General features: G+C 40.0%; 1 protein-coding gene across 1 annotated transcript in view; it reads left to right on the top strand.

Moving 5' to 3' along the window:
• The window catches only part of CDH2 (cadherin 2), a 210638-nt gene that overhangs the window by 185627 nt on the left and 4642 nt on the right, over nucleotides 1-20369 (top strand). The window contains exon 15 of the mRNA XM_090285686.1: nucleotides 14249-14413. Coding sequence (XP_090141812.1) covers nucleotides 14249-14413 — 165 coding nt within the window. The remainder of the gene's footprint in view (nucleotides 1-14248; nucleotides 14414-20369) is intronic.

Raw genomic sequence — 20369 nt, forward strand, 5'->3', positions numbered from 1 at the left:
AACCTTCTTAGCCACAGAATATCATTCATATTTTTTAAATTAGTTCTTTTGAAGACATCATCTCTTACACAATGGGCCTCGGAAATAGATTGGTGCTGTGTTGCATTCCAGACGAGTTTTAGTCTATTTTTATTACACATAGCTAGTAGTTTATGGAGCGTGCATGTTATCTCAAGATGTGGACGGGAGACTGTGTGAGTGGAGGCACATGTAGCTTGAGGTCTTAGCTGACAGCCTTAAGGAATGACCAAGTTTAAAGGGTGGGTAGATCTCAGGGATCAATTGAGATAGTCGGTGGCTGCCTGTGGTTAGAGGCACAGGCAGGTCTGCATAGCTGTCTGGAGAAGGGTATAACCCCAAGCCTAAAGCTGAGGTAGCCAAGATTCCCATCATCCTGCCTAGAGAAGGGATCCATTTTAAAGAGCTGATTAGAAAACAAAGCAAAGCATCCTTGACAAGGATAGCCCTCCCTATCGTCCCTGCTTTTGTTTAGAATCTCTGTCCACACTTCGTGCCAAAATACACGCTACTAGTTTCTTGAAAAAAAAAATAGCTGAAAGGGGCCTAAGAGTAGAAAAGCAAACAAACAAAAAGCACCTCTATCTTCTTTCTTGCCTCGTGCATGGTAGACTTTCATCAGTACTGCGGATAGTCTGCCTTGGTGTGGCCTGTCAGGAGATGAGGCTGGGCCATATTCGAAGCTAGCATCAGATATGTTCTGAACGGGAGCTTTATTTCCTCACGGTGCTGTTGGCAGTTGCACAGACACTTTTAGTATAAAACGTCCAGTCTCTTTTGAAAGGGTGAGTCTCAGTCTTTATCTGCTTCACTGCCATTATCAGCAGGGCTTTTGGTGGTTATCAAGTCATGTTTAATTACGCTCATTAGTAAATGTCCTTCAGTGCCCTTTTCGCCAGTGGGGCTGGTTGGAGATACTGTATCCCCTTTAATGATCTTTGACTCTGTTTCCTTGTGTATCAGCTTCCCTAGTAAAATCAAGGTGAATGTGCAACCATCCGCTTTCAGCCCCAGGATAGGAAACAGAAACTGTTAACTTCCTCCTTTTTAAAGATTTAACACTTAAATTAAGATTACTCTTCTATTAAAGAAACATTTATTGAGTATGTATTATGTTTACAACACTAACTGGTGTTCACTTTACACATCCTCTATCTAAATCCCTTGACATTATGCAGCTTCATTCACCATAGTAATAGCAAAAGCTATTTGAGGGTACCCTATGTCCTAAGTGCTATATATACATTTTTATTTCTTTTGACCCTCCCCCAAGTACAGCAAAGTAGGCACACACTGTTAGAAAGTAGCAAAGTGGGGAATAAATCCTAGTCCATCTGGGTCCAAAGAAGACGGTGTGGTGATCATATCTTGTACCATTCTTGGCAAAGCTTAGTCTCAGCCCGGCAATTAAAACAGTGTCTTTGAGCATGTCATTAGAATTCATCAAAGAAGGCTGTCTTTTCTTTGAAGCAGGCTCTGGAACATCCCACGGCTTCCTCTGCTCTTAAAATTTGACTTGGGAAACGTTCCATTGCCAGGGTCTGGGCCTGTTGTGGGGACGCCGGATCTATGAAAGGAGGTTCTGCCATTCATGTTAGGAGGTTTCACAAATGACAGTCAGCGGACACTGGAATCCTTTGGACCACAGCATGAGGTGCAAGGGAGCAGTGGCAGCACGGAGAGCAGGCTTGTCGTCTCGACAGGCTGTCAGCTCATTAGAGATTAAAGCTGACGCCTGTTAAAGCTGGTTGTGACAGAAAGTGTGAGTGGCTACTTAACAATTCCATATCAGTTTTCTCTTGATCACTCTTGGATTTGGGGCCCTTATTATCCATGTGCACCAGGTCTGTCTTCCCATTCTGCTGTTGCTGAGTGTAACATCACAGTTGGCTGCATTTTTTTCTCTCGGTCTCTTCAGACAAGGCCCAGCCCCTCTTGGATTCAGTAGGTTTCATATGCCAAGACTGAGGGCTCTGTGACTTCCCAAATTTGGTTTTCAGAGACTTGCTCTTGGCTAGTGTCTTATACCAACCCTGATGGTCCAGGGACATGTCTGAACGCTGGATTTTGTGTCACTTGAAACTCACAGTTCACATACTGTGGGTCTCTCTGTGTATTTATTTTATTGATTTTAGAGAGAGAGGAAGGAAGAAAGGGAGAGACAGAAACATTGATTTGTTGTATTCATTGGTTGCTTCTTCTGTGTGCCTTGACCAGGGAGCCAACTTTGGCATGTAGGGATGACACTGTAACCAGCTGAGCTACCCAGCCAGGGCCACTACCAGTTTCTGTGTACAAAGCCATGGCTGTGTTTTATTTAATTTGAGGAGGGTAAAATTTGAAAAAATTCACATAAATTTTGGATCTCCCAATTCTCTCAAAAAATGGAAAGATCTAGCAGTATGGCCTGTGTTCTGTTATGACAACAGTTGTTGCAAACTAAATAAAGGCTTCTTTCAGCAGGGCAAACATACCAGCCTATCCTGTATAGATACCTGATTTCGCAGACTCCGATTCAATTATATAGTAATTACTAGGCTTTAGATTCACAAAATAGATTTCTACCAGGAGGAGGTACTTTAGTGCTCTGAAACCATGGAATAATTTTTGGTAGTACTGGTTTAAAAAAGAAAGTGGATTAGCCACAAGTATATTTAGTCAGATATATTAGTTACAATAAAATAGACTAGCTGCTGTAACGAACTCTAAAATTTCAATGACCTAAGCCTAATTGAAATTTATTTCTTACTTACTTAGCAGTAACTGCGTTTTGGTTCACGGAAATTTGGGATGGGAAAGGGAAGTCAGCTCTACTCCACACAGTCATTCAGGGACCCAGAGTGCCACTGGCACCCCCATCTTCTCCCTGAGGCTTCCAAGATCACCCTTGACAAACATACATGCAACCAGTAGATGACAGAAGGGCAGGGAAAATGATTTGTTGGAGATTTGTATGGGCCAGGCCTGGAAGTAGCACACATATCACTTCCGTTCCTGCTTAGGGTTCAATGAGCAGCTGAATGGAAGTCTCTGCCCTGCCTTGCTTAGGGACTTGAGCTTAGAGAATCCTTCCTAAGGTTCTGTGAGAACACATTTTACTCCACCCACACAGTAGGTTGCTGGATCCCGTGAATCATTCTCACCCATCCGGATATGCCAGAGAAAGTGGCTCCCTGAACAAAGACACAGGAGGCAGAGCAGCTCATGAAAATGAGACAGTGTGCGCGCATCAGAAACAGTATATAAGACTCACCAGCCACCAGAGAGGGCATCTTTTCCTTACCTGAGAACATGTCTGAACTCCCCAGACTGCTAACGTCTTCTTGAGCAGGGCTCAGCACGACCCAAGGAAGGAATCAACGAGAAACTTCAGGGTAGAGGAATCACAATAGGATCTCTTTTCAGTGACCCAGGGTCCCAAACCCCAAAAGATGCAGATATAATTGCTGTATGCATTTCTGTTGGCTCTTTTTAAATGAGATATATTTCTTGTGTGATTTGTGGGAATTAATCTAAGCATTTTAGTAGCTAGATCCCCAGAATCTCCATGACACAGAAAACACATTCAGCAATGATCGAGTGCCTGAGATGGGCTAAGAACCTCCAGTTCCTAAGAGCCAGAATTTGGCTTTGAGGAATGGAGACTCGGAGGGTTGATGACTTACCATATCCTCTCTTTGCCCCTCCACTTTGCATTTTAAACTAGAGTAGGATCGAGCTGCCTGTGCCTCTTACCTGCACTGTGTCACTTCACACTTCTGTGGCTAAGTCCGTGGTCTTCACATGCCTACCTATTGAGCCACCAAGATGCACCTCAAGATGTCTTGTCTTGCAGTCCCAGGCTAAATCATATCTCTTCTCTGGGCTCCTACAGGAACCCGTGTCTACCTGTACTTTGAGCTTTGTGTCCAGCCCTGGTCCTGACCTTAAACTCTATGAAAACAAGACTTGTCACATTCATTTTGTACTCTAGTATATATGACAGCTCACACCTGGCAGACATGCACAGAATGTTTGTACATTGGGCCCTCTTCCGGAATCTCTTAGTTTGCAAGTCTATCTAGAAGGTTAATTGAACCAGTGTACTCCTAACAATGTCACATTTATTCCTTGACATTTCTGATGTCTTCAGGAAATGATCATTGCATTCCTTGATGTTAGCATCTATTACATACTTGCTCTGTGTCTGGCACTGTGCCACATTCTTAGTTTGCATGTCTCCTGTACCAGTAACCCAGTAACGCTATGCAGCACCTACTGCTACAAGTTCAGTTCTCAAATCAAGTTCGTGTGACTTGAGAGGCCAAGCTCTGATGCACTGTGCTGGAGGTCAAATGATAGATGTTGTATTCAGTCTCGTTGGTCTATTATGTGATAGATTTTTTTTTTTTTTTTTTTTTTTTTTTAGTCTCATTGGTCTATAGTAGGCAGGCATTGCTGGCTAGGATCAGTGAGGCTGGGAAATTAGTCACAGCTTGTAAAATGATCACTAATAATCTTGCTTGAGAACAGGTAAAGGGTAAGATCCAATTAATTGGTTAAAGACAGTTGGCAAAATTGAGCTCATTTTGACACTCTGCAGAAGCAATCTGAGAAGCCAAGTTATTTTTTTTTTAAGTCAGGAATATAAGCAGCTAGAACTAAAATATAAAATCCAGGCTGGATGTCTAGACAGAGAGATGGGGTGCAGATACAAGAACGTCCTTTGAGACGAAACTAGCCACCTCCTTGTGTCAAGGGATCTCTGCTTGAGCCTGGGGTCACTGTGGGCTTCTGCCCCAATGTGAGCAACCAAACACAACTGTCTAAATCAGCAGAGAATAAAGCTGAATAATTTAACCATGGTATAGTTGATTCTTTAAAATAATTGTTTCACAAGATCGTTCTGCTGTATAAGCAAACTAACAGATGGCTGAATCTGGATATAACTATAGAGACCACTTTCAACATTTTTATTGTTGGCCAAAGCACAGTCTGTTAATTATGTTCCCAAGTTATTCATCTTTCCACATCCACCTGCAAACACTACTTCATACTAGTTATTGAAAGAGTGAGACTGATTTCACAAGAGGAAAGCTTCACCAGGAACTGGGTTATTAGCACATGGTCATTTCCTTTTTGCATGTTGTTCTCGAAGCACCTGTGGCCAGGTGACACACATTGGTGGGCTATAGACAACATGGATTCTGAGCTGTCCTGTTCCCTACTAGGCATGAAATACATTTAACAGGCACATGATTTGCACATGACTTTATTGACTATTCCTGTCACTTCATGTGAATGAACACAATATATTAGGTAATTCATTTTAATATTTATTATTCTTGATTAATCACATTTACCACATTTAGTTTTAGACAAATGGAAAGTTATCAATATCCCAGTAATCAAATGATAAAGATTTCAATGCCAAGTATGTGTTAGCAGGATGTGGGGGTGGGAGGCGGGGAGCTAGGATACCAAGTGTCATTGGCCAAGCCATCAACTACTTGATTTTATATTGGAACACATTCAAGAGCCATGTGCATTGTTTACATTGTCTATGGCCACTTTTAGATTGCAATAGAGTAACGGTATTGTGACAGAGCAGGTATGGTCCCCAAAGCCTAAAATATTTACTATCTGGTCTTTACAGATAAAGTTCATTTACCCTTGCTATAGACTTACTCCATTTATGGAGTCATTAGCTTTTTTGTCCAAAGGTTGAATCCTCCAAAGAATAGCATAGGAAAGTTAAGTAATATGCCAAGATCAACCATTAGGTGTGGTGGAGTCAGGATTCAAATTAAGGCACTCTGATTTTGATTCCATCTTTTTAAATTATAACACTGTGCTTTCTTGTATTGAGTTAATGTGGGGATTTATCTTAAAACAAAAAGTATGGGTCTTTAGGAAATATCAAAAAAGATGTGACATAATGTAGGAAAGGATTTTGGTGCTCTTTCACCATATTCCCAACTAAATATTGCCGTTTTTTTTCATTTTATTTTTTTTATTACTTATTTTTAGGTTTCCTCCAAGATAGAATGATAGGTCATACTGTAACAGAACGCCTGGGCTGCTCCGATTGAAACAGAACCCATGGGCTGTTTAGTTAGGGGCCTGATTGCCTGCCGCCAGAATTATAACTCTTTTTTTTTTAATAATTTATTTATTTATTTTATTTTTAGAGAAAGGGGAAAGGAGAAAGAGAGGAAGAGAAATATCACTGTGTGGTTGCCTCTCACTCACGCCCCCAACCGGGGACCTGACATGCAACCTAGTAATGTGCCCTGACTGGGAATCGAACCAGCGACACTTGGCTCGCAGGCCAATGCTCAATCCACTGAGCCACAGCAGCCAGGGCTCAGAATTATAACTCTTAATACCAGAGTCTGGTGAAAAGAAAAAGAATTATTTATTTACACATAGTCCTGCCTCCCCCTCCCAGACCTGGCCAGTCTTAGGAAAGTCAGAGACACCGTTTCCCTACTTTATAGTCACAGTTCAGCTTTACCAGTAGCTGCCAATCACTCAGTTCTGATTGGGGAGGTCCTTTCTGTGCTGTGGTGCCCTCCAGCTCTCAATGCAGAACCTCCTGGATTCTCAGCCCCCTTGTAAACTGCCTTCTTCCTGTAAACCCCGTGGATCTCCTCTCCTTCTCAAAGCAGCCTGGCAAGAGCCTCTTCTTAAAGCAACCTGGAGACCCCTTCTCCAAGCCACATGGACAGAGCCCACAAGAGCCAGAGACTGAGGGCGTGAGGGCCAGAGAGAGCCTGAGAGAGAGAGCCTCCTAGAGCCAGAGCCAGCCCAAAATGTCCGCAGCGCCTCTTTTCCTCCCTGCCTCCTCTCTCTCTCCCTGCGTCCTCTCACGCAGTGTGTGTTGCAAACGGTTCTGACCATTCACAGAACCCTACGTAGGCTCTGTCTGCTTCTTCCATACCAGCCCACAGTCCAAGACCCCTCCCAGACCTGAGCCTTGGAAGTGAAGCGGATCTTTGCAACAATGTTTCCAGCCACTAGCTCCAGGCATGCAAGGGCATCCTGAAAGCTGCTTCCCTTTCCCTATCTCCCAGCCGCAAACTCTGGGGTTTGTTTTTGGACTCCCCTGTTTCTGTAACAATAGTAAGAGAGAATGACTTTGATATTGTCTGAATCATGACATTTTAATTTTTGTTAAGGAGAACTTGGAACTTAGGGTAAAAATGTAAAATTGAAAATGCATTTAGAAGGCTACACTTTTTGTCTCCTTGGAAGAGTAAAAAAATGTGATTATCTTTATAGGTCTGTAATCAAACTGCATGGAAAGAATGAGGAATGACAAACATTGGATAAAAGTAAATTTCGGGCCCTGATGTGTGTGGTTCGGTTAGTTGTGCCTTGCCCTGCAAAACATATTCCTAGGTTGTGAGTTTGGTCCCTGTTTAGGGCGTGTACAAGAGGAAACCGATTGATATTTCTCTCACGTTGATGTTCTTCTCCCTAGCTTCCCCCTCCCTTCCCCTCTAAATTAATAGTAAATAAATAGAGTTTTAAAAAATAATAAATTTTAGATTTCAGGAAAAACATCCTTCTGAAGTCCTGTTGCTCCGCCAGATCATGAGGTCTCCGTGCCTCCCTTTCCTCACTCTTCCCAACAGCATCTCACGGCTCCTTCCACCCTCACATGCCGTGTCTTTCGTGATAGACGATCGATTATATTGTTTTCATTATTTTTAAATGTGTCCTTTTAAAAGGCATTAGACTAAAAGCTCTGTGAGGTCAGTAACCATGTCTATGACCCAGGGGACTCTTCAGAAGGTACTTTCTGAATGAAATTTAGTCGAATTGTGTTTGCTGTGTAACTTTGTAATGGGAAGTAAGTTGTGCTAAAATTCAGTGGTACCTGTTTCTGAAGCAGAACCGTAATATTGCACCAAAGAATGAACCTTCAGCTCATTTCTAATTCTGAAAACAGGATTTGAAATGAAGCTGCGACAGGGCAGCATTAGTAACAGAAAACCATGGGAGCAGAAACAATGAATGTGCTTAGTGGGAACTCAGCTGCCATCCCTGTGGGAAGTGGAATATTATATATGAAAACAGAGACTGGAGGGCCTTCGTCTATTTATTATGCCCCAAAGTTATTTTATCTCTAGTAGGTTTATTATTCAAACTAGAAATGTTTTTAGCAAGCCTTCTATTGTGGGGGGTGGGGGGGGGGGTGCTTTAGTGATCCATAGAATCTAGTTAGTTTTTCACATTATTTCTCCTTTGTAGTCACCATCATAACTGTATTTCTCTGGGAAGAAAATCAGGTCATAATGTAATTTACATAAAGCTTGCAAGGGTATTTGAGCTACTTGTCAGCAGTCCTATGGTAATATATTGACATCTTATCCCTATTTTATTCAATTATTTTAATGCCAGGAGCGATGGAGAATGAGATAATAATGTTCTTTTCTACCTTCCATTCCTTTCCTTTTTGGGTCTGAAGAGTTTCTTGCTTGTACCATCCACAGCTTTTTTCCAGATAACTTCTATTTTCCTTCAGAATATTGTCCATTTACTTTTATGTTAGCATTTTCATTTCTTTTGGTCAGTCTCAGATATTAAAAGTGTTTACCTTACCTAAATGAGAATTTTCAAGTTCCTACTGTAAAAGAACAACTTCCATGTGTACCAGCCTTTGCCTAGGAGATAACAAAAGTGGCCTTTGGGTTTCATCACTGGCCTCACCAGGGGGCCTGATAATAGACCAGGAACTTGGAGTGCCCTGCCCTCCCTGCCTGCGTGACCCTCGTTGGATCTTCCTGACTAAAAAAAGATCAGTGAGGTTTGTTTTAACCAACAGCCAACTGTGCACAGAACAGAATGCTATGTCCCAGTGCCTAATGAGCATAACCGCCTTGAACTTCCGTTTAGTACTTAAAACCCCTCACATTTTTCCCTCTCAGCAAACTCTGTGGTGCATTTCTCAATGTCCTTGGCAACAGGGTGCAGCTTTTTTGTTTATTTATTTGGCTTCTCTGGTTGTCTCTGTTTATCTTTCCATACCGCTTCACTGAGTCCGTGACCTTGGGCAAATCATTAACCTCTCTGAGCTGCTGTAATCAATGAAATGGAGCAACACCTACCTGTAAGGAATGCTGCTTGTGGTTCAGTTGACCCTTGAACAAGGCAGCAGTGGAAGGGGGGTCGTTACGGGCACTGATCCCTCGGCACAGTCGAAAATCTACGATAACGTTTTGTTCTCCCAAACCTTAACCACTAATAGCCTTCTGGTGACCAGAAGCCTTACGGATAACGTAAAGATCGGTTAACACGTATTCTGTACGTTATATGTATTAGACACTATATTCTTACAATAAAGTAGGCTAAAGAAAAGAAAATATTACTAAGAATATTATAAGGAAGAGAAAGTACATTTACAGTACTTACTGGAAAAAATTCATATGTAAGTGAACCTGTTCAGTTCAAACCGGTGCTCTTTGAGGGTCAACTGTATATGAAACGTCACATAAGAAAGTGCCTAATGTAATTCCTGACAGGGGATGGGTACCACGGAAAGCTCGAACTCCTTCTCCACACCCTCAGGGCTGAAAGTGGCATCTGGCACCAGCGGGCATTCCTGAAATACTAGCGGAACACTAAATGAATGTTTTCATCACTCGCTAAAACAGACTTAATTGCACAATTCCATGGATTTTACCAGCAATGCAGCTTTCTGAAATTTTTGCCTGGGATTCCAGAATGTGAATTCATACCAATACAGCATTTTATTTTATTTTACTTCACATAACCAAATGCCTTACGGTAGATTTGTGGTATCATTTCCTGAGCCAGTTATAAATCATTGCAAGTCAGTGGAAATGAACAAGAAAGGCCAGAACCAGAGTTTTAGCTGCTAACTTCCTAATAACTCTCCCAGAATGATGTCACCTTTAAGATATTTTCAATCAGAGATTGGAAAAAAAAAGTATTTTTCACTACTTGCAGTGTTAATATTTAAAAACCTCTAATTCCATGTCTACTTCTAATGGCCGTTGCCAAATACACACGTTTCAAGTATTAGTTAAAACAAGATTTTCCTTCATTTGAAAATTAAATTTCTTTGGGAAGTTAACATTGTAAAGGTTGACAGTAATAAGATAATTTTCAGATCCACTTTTTCGCCAGAGAGTTTTAGGAACCAAATAAAGATTTCTTGTTGGATTGTTTCTTTATAATCTTAGAATTAAGGCCATGAACCCAATGACCTTGAGAATGTTCTTAAGTCTCTGTAATTCTCTTTATAATTCTTATCCTACATGTTATAATTTGTGTAAGCAAAGCATGGCAGGATTGTAAAGATGTATAATTTAGGAGGTTTGCGTAGAGGGACCCCTTATCAAAAGGCTTAAAATTGGACCCTGAGGTCAGGACCTCTGTTATATAACACAGACTGCAGTGGACAGAGAAGCCCATTTCTGAAACCCGAGCACCCTCCCACCCACTTCCTACCGCCATCCGGTTTTCATACCCCGTATTTGCAGTAGATGAGAAGAGACCATCACAGAGAAACTTGAAGCCATGTGTTTTAACCCAGTTTCTAGCTTCCCGTAAATCAGTGATTTTTCTGCCTCTTTTTTTAGATACCAGTGTCACTGATGATAACACATTCCCATCATTAGGGTGGACTCGCCATTGCAGTGAGTCTCGGCAATGGGACCAACGGTCTTTCCCTCCCTCCCCTCTGTGCACTATTGCTGTAGCATATCATGTGACCCAAGGCACCTTGCTTGAACTGAACAGGCTGTTCTTTTGAGCATCTGGCACAAATACCATCCCTGAGACTTTATTCAACACATTTTTAAATGAGCACTTCCTAGGGGCCTGACGTATTGATGATGGAAAAGACTGAGCCAGGAATACAGACATTTTTAAGACTATTTCTACTCTCTGGTTCTTAAGGTAGTAGGAAAAGGCTGTCAAAAGAATGATAAAAACCTGTAAATGAATATGCTGCTCTGTATACACTAATAAGCAAGGCAGGCCAGGTGGAGACACTTCCAACAGGGACAACTGCTATCAGCTGTAATACATTATGTCAGAATTTAAGCTCTGTTTTGCCAGATCTTTCTATTTCTCAGGTGAAATGTTGGCAACTTACTAGGGAATTTTTAAAACACTGCTAGCCAATCAAAATGCGTTTGTGTTTGTAACCTTTGGATATATTGGGAGCTATATAAGAAATCAGGCTAGACAGGCACTTTCCAGGTAAGAAACAGCATAAAGAAAATCCACATGCCTCTTTCGTTTCTAGTCATGCCGAAGAAATTTCTCCATGTTCTTATACTGAATTATCAGACAATATACTGAAGACTCTTAAGGAGTATCTCACCAGGTAAAAGACACTACTTAAACATAAGATTCAATTACTTAATGACATGCAATTCAGACTTCTAATAAGGCATTTTACACCCTCAGCATAAAAACACTTACTAACTTTCATCATTATACTTAAAATCTGTTTTCCCCTTTTTACAAAAAGCTTTGGTAGTTATCAGAAGGCACACTTACTCTTCTGTGTTATGCTTGGTAGTTATGCAATTAAACATGGCCTGGAAAAACAAACTTCTTAATGTCTGCGCATTCAAATTCTCTGAATAAATCTGTCTTTTTATTTGTATACTATTTTAACATATCAAAGGCTTTCATATCTATGTCATTATATGTCTTGAACATATTCTATAACAGATAAATTCTACAAAATCTTAAATGGAGTACATTTGTGTGAGATCAAGATGTTTTCACTCAAGTCCTATCTTCATAATATAAAATGCTTTATCCCGACAAGAGAAAACAGTATTCTCATGCCTTGGCTCACACTGTTGATTCTTTTTTTCTCCCTAGCCCATTTATTGTTCAAGATGCAAAATTAGTGCCAGTTTTCCCACTCTGAGCATATACTTTGCAATATACCAAGTTTTTATGCCGCCAGGTTGACGTGGCCTGCTCTGTCCTACCTCCCCGCCCATTACCTGCATACTCCTTAAAGCAGGGGCTTTTCCTCCATGCCTTCGCATTTAGATTAGCTGACTCTCTTGGTAAGGAGTTGTTCAGGGGGGTGTTGTCAGGAGCACAAATTGAGTTGTACATCAATGTTTGGAGTCAGACACATCTGGTTTTGATTCCCATCCTAATCATAGACTCACTGTGTGACCTTGGGCAAGTTACTCAACCCCTCCGAATCTGTTTCTTCATCTACAAAGAAAATAAAACATTCTTTATGGGTTTGTAAGAAAGTATTTTTGAGAAGACACTCATCATGGGGCTGGTATAGTGCCTGGTACACAGAGGGCATGAATGTCTGGGACCTTTCTCCTCTCTGTCTCTTTTAATCATTCCTCACATTCCTGTCCCCCCACACTCATCTGTCTAGTTTGTTCCTTTCTAAATCCAACCCGTAGCTCAGACTTGACTCAATCAGTGAAATAAATGACTGGGCAAAGAGCGAGGCTTTGAAGCCTAATGCACGTGGAGTCAGTCTGTCTCTGTGTCTTAGTAGATCTGGGACCTTGGACTAGTTATTTGAGTTGTTTGACACTCAGCTTCCTTGACTCTTAAGTAGGGATAATAAAACTTAATATCACACAGTGTTGTTCAGAGCATTAAATGAGCAAACGTATGTAAAGCACCTAGAAGAATGACAGAATGTGGTAAATATTCAAGCACTGAATGAATCAGAACCACTATAAGAGATACTGCAAACGGTTTCCACCTGGTTTGAGACAAAGAGATGAGGCCTTAATTATAAAGAGGACCAGTAACTGTACTTTCTGTAAACATCAGCATTAAATTGGAGAATTTTCATTAAGCTATGGATATAGCATTTTATATCACCAGAATTTAGGCATTCGAAAACTACAAAGTATTGGCCCAAACCTAATATTTTGATGCATTTTCATATTATAGTCAGTTTCTCTTTATATCTGTGCCTTGCTGGTTGATGTTAAAGCTAAAAATAGTGTGGGAGGCCCAGTCTCTGCCCAGAGCATCCTCACAAGTTCTGCTCTGCCCATCCCACAGAGGACAGGGTGTCTCCCAAGACGTTCCCACAGGGCTTCCCTAGAGGGGAAACCAGTCTCCTGCCTGAGCACTGTGGGGCCGGAGGTTGGCAAACCTTTTCTGTGAAGAGCCAGATAGTAAGGCTTTGTGGGCCACATACAGTCTCTTTGGCACCTTCTTTACTGTTGTTATTGTTGTTTAAACATAAAATGTAAAAGCCAGTTTTGTAGAAAAATAGGAAGTGGGTCAGACTGGGCCCACAAACCATAGTTTGCAGACTCTATACCATGAAAGGACGGAGAAATAGTGGCTTTGAAGCCATGATGAACTAATATTTTCCTTTAAGGAAAAAGAAAACATACTTGCATCAGTTTTTAAAAATTTAAATATTGTAAGGGAGGAAAAAGTTCCCTCCACCCTCTTAGGATCCTTGACTGGGCTTGAAAATTTAACAAAGACTAACGGATGAAGAGTATACACATTTTAAAAAAATGTTTACATGTACACGGGAACCTTCACAAGAGAATGAAAAACTAAAGGAGTGACAACAGCAAGAAGCTTTTTGACAAGAAAAGGGATTGGGGCTAGGTGCAGTAAACAGTGAAGAAGTAGCGAGGAAGATAAGGGTTAGCTTGACAAACTTTGTTTGTACAGATTTCTTGGCCCCAAATTCCCCTGGTGATAAGAATATCTTCTCTCCTCCTGGTACAAGGAAGGGACTTTCCACGTGGGAGATTTATGACCTGTTTCAGGGAAACAGGGTGAAGCAGCAGAACAAAGTCAGAGTGACCTTCATATTTCTGTCATTTTAAAAAATTCCTTCAATTTAAGATATTGACTATGCTGAGGTGACATTTTGGTGTAGTATGTCCTGAACCCCATCAACATTCCATTGTTACCTTTGCTTCTTTGGTCCAACTGTATTTTCTAGGCAGTTTTTCAGTCAGTTTATAGTGGGACCTCATGTCACTGCTGTTTTCCATTGGAAACTGATAAGGAACCTAGTAAAACAGATGGAGCACAGACTGTAGAAATAAAGAAACACAGAAGAGCTGTGTGAAAGAAATATTTAATCATAACATGAAAAACTCATAGTGGCAACTTTTCCATTATGTTAAATTTCACTCATTTCTATGCATTTGGGGTATGTGTTTGAACACAAATGTTGTAATTTTTCATCTTTATGCCCATCCCCATGGGTTTTTGGTTTTCTCTCTTACAGGACTATGACTTGAGCCAGCTCCAGCAGCCTGATACTGTGGAACCTGATGCCATCAAGCCTGTAGGCATCCGACGACTGGATGAGAGACCCATTCACGCCGAGCCCCAGTACCCTGTCCGATCTGCAGCCCCACACCCCGGAGACATCGGGGATTTCATTAATGAGGTACGAAGAGAGATCCACTTTCTTTAAAAGTGCATTTATTTCATGCTAATATTTAGCTTTGTGTAAGCAAATGTGACTTTAGTAACAGAATATAGACTTAATTGTTTTGATCAGTCAAAAAGAGATCTATCCATTAATATCTGCATTTGTAAATGACATTCATATATATTATCAGTATTAGTCACACCGACTCTGAAAGGATTTTGCCTGGATTATAAAAGCAATAAATAACAATGTTAAATAGTGTGTTCTAATTTCATTTATTAGCATTTCTGAACATAGTAAGTTCACTTTTATTTTCCTCACTTTGTACCCTTTAAATCCACTAATGGTGAGAATTCAATGCTTACCAATGACTAGAGTGTTCCATCAAATGAGATTAGTAGGAAGAGCAGCTAAATTAAATATTATGTAAGTGGTTTAAATACTTGTCTAGTTGATGAGTTTTAAGAGCTTCTGTAAGAGGCAGCTAATTCTCTGTTGAATATAACAGATATGATTTTCACTGTCAAAATTATTATGGCATTCTTTCAGTTCATTACTGACCAAGAGTTCTGCTACATTTAATACTTAAGTTTTGAATTGAAATGATTTATGCTGCTTCATTTGATCATGTCTATACTTTGCAATTCTCCTTTTGAATTTTTATTATAAGGGAATAATACACACTGATATTGATTGTGAATATACAGCTGGACTCATGTTTTCTGGCCATATCCTCCCCACTCAGTATCTCCAAGATCAGAACTGGTCTCAGTGCCTTACAAAGTGGAATGCACTGGTCATATATGTCACCTTCAGTCATGTGCTGGTAGACTCTTATTTCCTGGGCTTCCTTGAAATAGTCATGTATTACATATACATAATCAGTCTGCCTTAGGTTTTCAGAAGCATCTACAGTTTGTAAAAGAAAAAGTTTTGAAAAAAATAATATTTTACCCATCTTTATAAATATTGATGACTGTCTATTTCTAAGATGCATGCTGCTCTCTGAGCATATGTATTCACTTCTGCAAAGAGGAAACTTAAATAGTCAAAAGTAGATGGAAGCTAAAAACAAAGGGTACCAGTAACTCCTTTATCTACAAAAATATGCCCTGACTCTTCCAGTTTGTTTCTGTATGGGCCTGGTTAGGGGAATTTGCAGGAATGTTTATATATGACTAGATATTTTTTAATATGTAAGAATGCCTGAGAATTTTACTTCTAATTCAGTTTCCACCCTCATGAAGAATTGTTTAGTTTTTTTCTGCAGTTGTCAGGTTTTCAGATCCAGTGAATCTTTTGAATGTAGGTGTAGGAGCTGAATGTTTTCAAATCAAGAATTCTAACTTCAGTACAATTCAACAAATAATTAACTGAAGGCTTCTGCCTGTGCCCGAAGTGTGAATGTTCTGTGGGATTCCATCCAATCCACGACGTGCTTCTTTCTGTGTTAAATCTCTAGCACTAGGTGTCACTTGTCACTTACAAGGTTGTGTATAATCTGGTTCCCGCCCTCTGCCCCAGCACATTCCCTTCCTGTGCTGCAGCCCCATTGACTATTTACAGTTCCACAAATGCAGCAGAGTTTTGACTCTCATGTAACTTGCAAAGCCCTTACCTTCTTGACCATCATTGAGACACCCACTTTGTCTTCAGACTCATCCCCTTCTCTGTGGAGCCTTCCATGACACCTGTCAGAAAGATCAGTAAGACACTTCCTCTGTCATAGCCCTCACACTGGGATGTGACTGTCAATATTTCTCTTCACCATGGAAGCATGTGTGCGCTCTCTGGAATAGGGGCTATTTCGTGTTCATCTTTGCGTAACCTAAGCATCTAGTCTGCTGCCTAGCTCTTTGATTGCATTGTTTCAGAAATCCAGGTATTGTAGCGAAGTGTGTAGGGTGTGAAGCTATGAGCACCACCCAATTTGCAGTTCATTAGGATTTCATCGGGGCCCATGTCTGGAGCTATTTACTCTAGTGGTGCTGATTCCATTCAGAAAATGATTATATTGGTAGTTTCAAGTTGTGTTTTAGTGTGTGCACTGTGTATGTGTTCGTTCATCATTTTTGCAAGGACTTCATTTTCTTCAGCAGGTAACAAAGCAGATGTAAATAATAAGGTTCAGTTTCCCAAACTTAATGCCACCATAGAAGGAGTTACAGTAGGGATTTCCATTTAGATTTTTCTTTTCCTAAAACAGTACTCAAGTCCAGAGCCTAATATGTGGCTCCAGACCATGATGAACATATGTAAATACTTATATGAGAAACTTTGTGCCAAACAACTGAACTGGAGGTTAACTTCTAGAATACAATCAATTCATAATTTGAAGATTGTCTGCATTAGTTAAAATGGCTTATTTTGAAATCAACTTGGGCTTGGTTTAGAATCATTCACTCAGCAAATAATTATTGGATTGGCTGATGATACTTAGATAAGAAAAAAAATTAGACCTATATGTTTTTTTGTGTATGCTATCCACTTTCCCATTAGCATAGTCTTTGTACCCAGCAAACATTCTGATACCTGAAGCCTTACTTTGCCAGGCAAGGAGGCCCATAGGGTCTGGTACTTACTTGGCATCCCACTTTCACCTCAGGCGCCTCCCCCACCTGAGTCTTAAGAAGCCAACAGCAGAGACCTCTACTTGTAGTTCCTAGGCTCAGCTTGTAATTACATACCAGCATCTGTTCCAGCCTGTTCTTTCTACAAGGAATGCCTTTCCCCTTTTTTCTAGATGTTAGTTCCTTTGTTTTTACCAACCCAAGAAAGGTCAGACACACAGTGTGGGGTAGGTGCCATCCATCAGCCTCCATCCTATCCAGGACTCACTTCCCTTTAGAACTTCTGTCACTAGGTTCCTTCTGCCTCCCCTCGGAGCCCTCCCATATTTCAGGGGTAAAGGTACATCGCTGGTGGGCAGGGTAGCAGTGTGGGGTACATTGGTTTGCTGAGCACATGTGTGGTTGAAAAGATCATGTTTGGGAATCATTCTCCAAATGAATACTGAATCTATGACATTGAATGTGATTATAAGATAGAAAAATGTATAGGAGAAGGGGAACCAAAAAATCTGTGCCTAGAAATGCCCTATATTTGACACTGAAAGAAAATCTAAGGAGGCTAAGGTGTCAGAGAAAACAACTAAAAAGAGAGTCCGGTGATGTGATAGTCAGGTCTGTTGGAAAATCAGGGGGATGAAACTGTCAGAAGGCCTAGGTCAGGAATAACATTAAAACACACCTCATAGGTTCTTCCATCTAAGGCACTTATTAAGACTTGTTCAATATCTTTCTATAACTGGACTGATAAAGATACATACATATAAATTTTTTAAATAGTTGAAGGTACCTCAAAAGAACTCAAGCACATTTTAAAAATACATTTAAAATGCCAACATATTTTCTTTATTTCCAGGTCTTATTTGATTTAGCATAGTACCCAATGTTCCAAAGGAAAGATAATACAGTGGTAATTATAATTAGAGTGTTTTTATAGATGTAAGGAATAGGCAGATTCATGAGAACATTTCTAATTTGTTTATTTAAATTATGAATGACTGTTGCCTTGAATCTTAAAAATGATAACATTTCCAGTCTGGGGGTGGAATAAAACAAATCACACAATTTTTAATTTCAACTACAGAATTTCATTCTATTTTGAGGTTTTTAAACATGACCTTCAGAGGATGATAAGTTGAAATAAATTTATTTAATCTCAGCCCAACAGTAGGTATTATTGAAGGTACCTTCAATAATTTTACTAATCCTATATATTTTTTATCTCAGAAGTATAAAACCCAAGGGCATACTTCTGTTAAAAGACTGACTTTTGATTAATATCATTAAAAAACATATGGAAGATGCTTTTAGAATAATAACTTGCTTAAAGTACTAAAGTTTAAAAAGTGTCCCTTTTCCTCCTATTGACTAAATTTAATTTGTTCTATTTTAAATATCTCTGACCACCCTTACGGCAGCTGGGCATTTGGTTCAAATCCAGTTACCTCACCTAAGAACTCTGTTACCTTGTACAAGGTCAAGATCCTTGATTTAACCTGTTAGATTGCCAGTTCTCTTACATATAAAATGAGGATAATAATAGAACATCCTTTTAAGATTGCGGTGAGGACTAAATGAGATAATCCATATAAAAGTGCTTGGTATAGTACCTGTCACATAGTGAAATCTCTTAATTATTATCAGTATCATATCATTATTATTACAAGTTACCTTTCACGAATAAAAGCTTTCTACTGTCCTTTAATTATAAATAAAACAAACAAAAACGTTTTTAAAAAATTGCTTTAAGTAAAATGAAATTCCCAGGAAGGGACTTAGTAATGTTGGTATATATAAGACCCAGAATTCCACTGTCATGTAACATGGTATACTTTTATGTCTACATATATTTTAAACCTAGGTCCTAGCTTCTTCTAAAGGAGTATATATACATACGAACAATATGCTGACGTAAAAACCTAAATTCAGGACAGGAGCACAAAGTCACCTCCTGTAATCCCTGCTGCTGGTCAGACCCTGTGTTGGAAAGCAGAATGTGGAATGAATACAACCTGTGCGGGAAAGGGATGTCATAATCTAGTACAATGAAAACATGGCAAGAAAAGTAAATGGGACAACAAAGACCACAGAAATTATGTCCAGTCATGACTAGGGGGAAAAATTCACACAGAAGTGACATTTTTAACAGGTTTTAAAGGATGGATGGATGGATAATCAGAGGGAAAAAATATGAGAGGGGATATTTCAAACAAATGGAATCACATTTCAGCTAGCAGGAAAGTAATACATCTATAACATGGAGTTACATAAGCACATGCTGTTTTTAGGTTTGAAGGTGTTTTGGTCAATAAGTCAGTAGTGGCTGCTGGGGTTGAGAATAGCTGAAATATAAACAGTGAGTGAGCAGCCCAGGTTCACGAATGCTCCTCTAAAGACTTTTTTTATCCTGCAGGTTACCCAAACATCATGCATCGGAGTAACGACTTCCACTTTTTTTCCATATCTTCAAACTTTGTCTATTATTTACGGAAACTGTTACTCAATTCTGACTTAATTATTTTATATAAAGAGAATTATTTTAAAGTGCTCATGCACCAATTAAAAATCATCTTGCGTACCCCCAGGCAAACCGATCCTTTCTTCGGGAAAAACTACTAGATGATATAGAAGCAGACAGAGGGTTTTACTTGGAGCAGTGACATCAAATAATATCTGAGAGAGAAATCAATAGTAGTTTGCAGGAAAGAAGCAGGAATGGTGCCGGGAACAGGAGTCCAGCTAGAGAGACTTTTGCTGTGGTTCAGGAAGAATATAATGAGGACCTGAACAAATGCAATGGCATTAAGACAGTAGAAAACAATGTAAGGGAATCAACAGGACCTCTTTCCTCTCGTATCCCTCACAGGTTCCAGTACTGAAGAATCTGGGTTTTTATAGTCTCTTATCAAAGCACGTCTGCACCCATAGAGCATAGGATTAAGAATCCGTAAAGACAAGCTCAGCGAGAACTCAGCCAGAGCCACAGCTCTTTCGTTTTACAGACACCTCGAACTATAGAAAATAGTGCAGATTCATCCAGAGTTCAAGATCCAGCAAAGGTGAAACAAGCACATACTCTTCTAGATTTAGTCAAACCTTAATGGGGACAGAGAGCACGTGCACTTAGTTTCTAAATTTGTCCACAGTAATGCTGTACAGTGTGTGAAAAGGTGCCCACGCCTAAGAACAGAGGAGTCCATAGGCTGGACTAGGAGATCGGTGGTGCACCCACTTGGCTCTGCGCGTTCATTCACTCTGGGGGCTTCCTGGGATGATGAGAGTCCTTATTTAGAATTACTGACGTAGTGCCCAGAACGTACATAAGGCCTCATCCAAGAGTCCTACTTTATTACTGGATAAAAATCAGTACTATACAAGTAGAAGGGTCTTAAAGTGCTAACCTT

Source organism: Furipterus horrens, unplaced genomic scaffold (assembly GCF_987537825.1).
Source record: "Furipterus horrens unplaced genomic scaffold, mFurHor1.1.pri manual_scaffold_8, whole genome shotgun sequence".
Lineage (NCBI taxonomy): Eukaryota > Metazoa > Chordata > Mammalia > Chiroptera > Furipteridae > Furipterus > Furipterus horrens.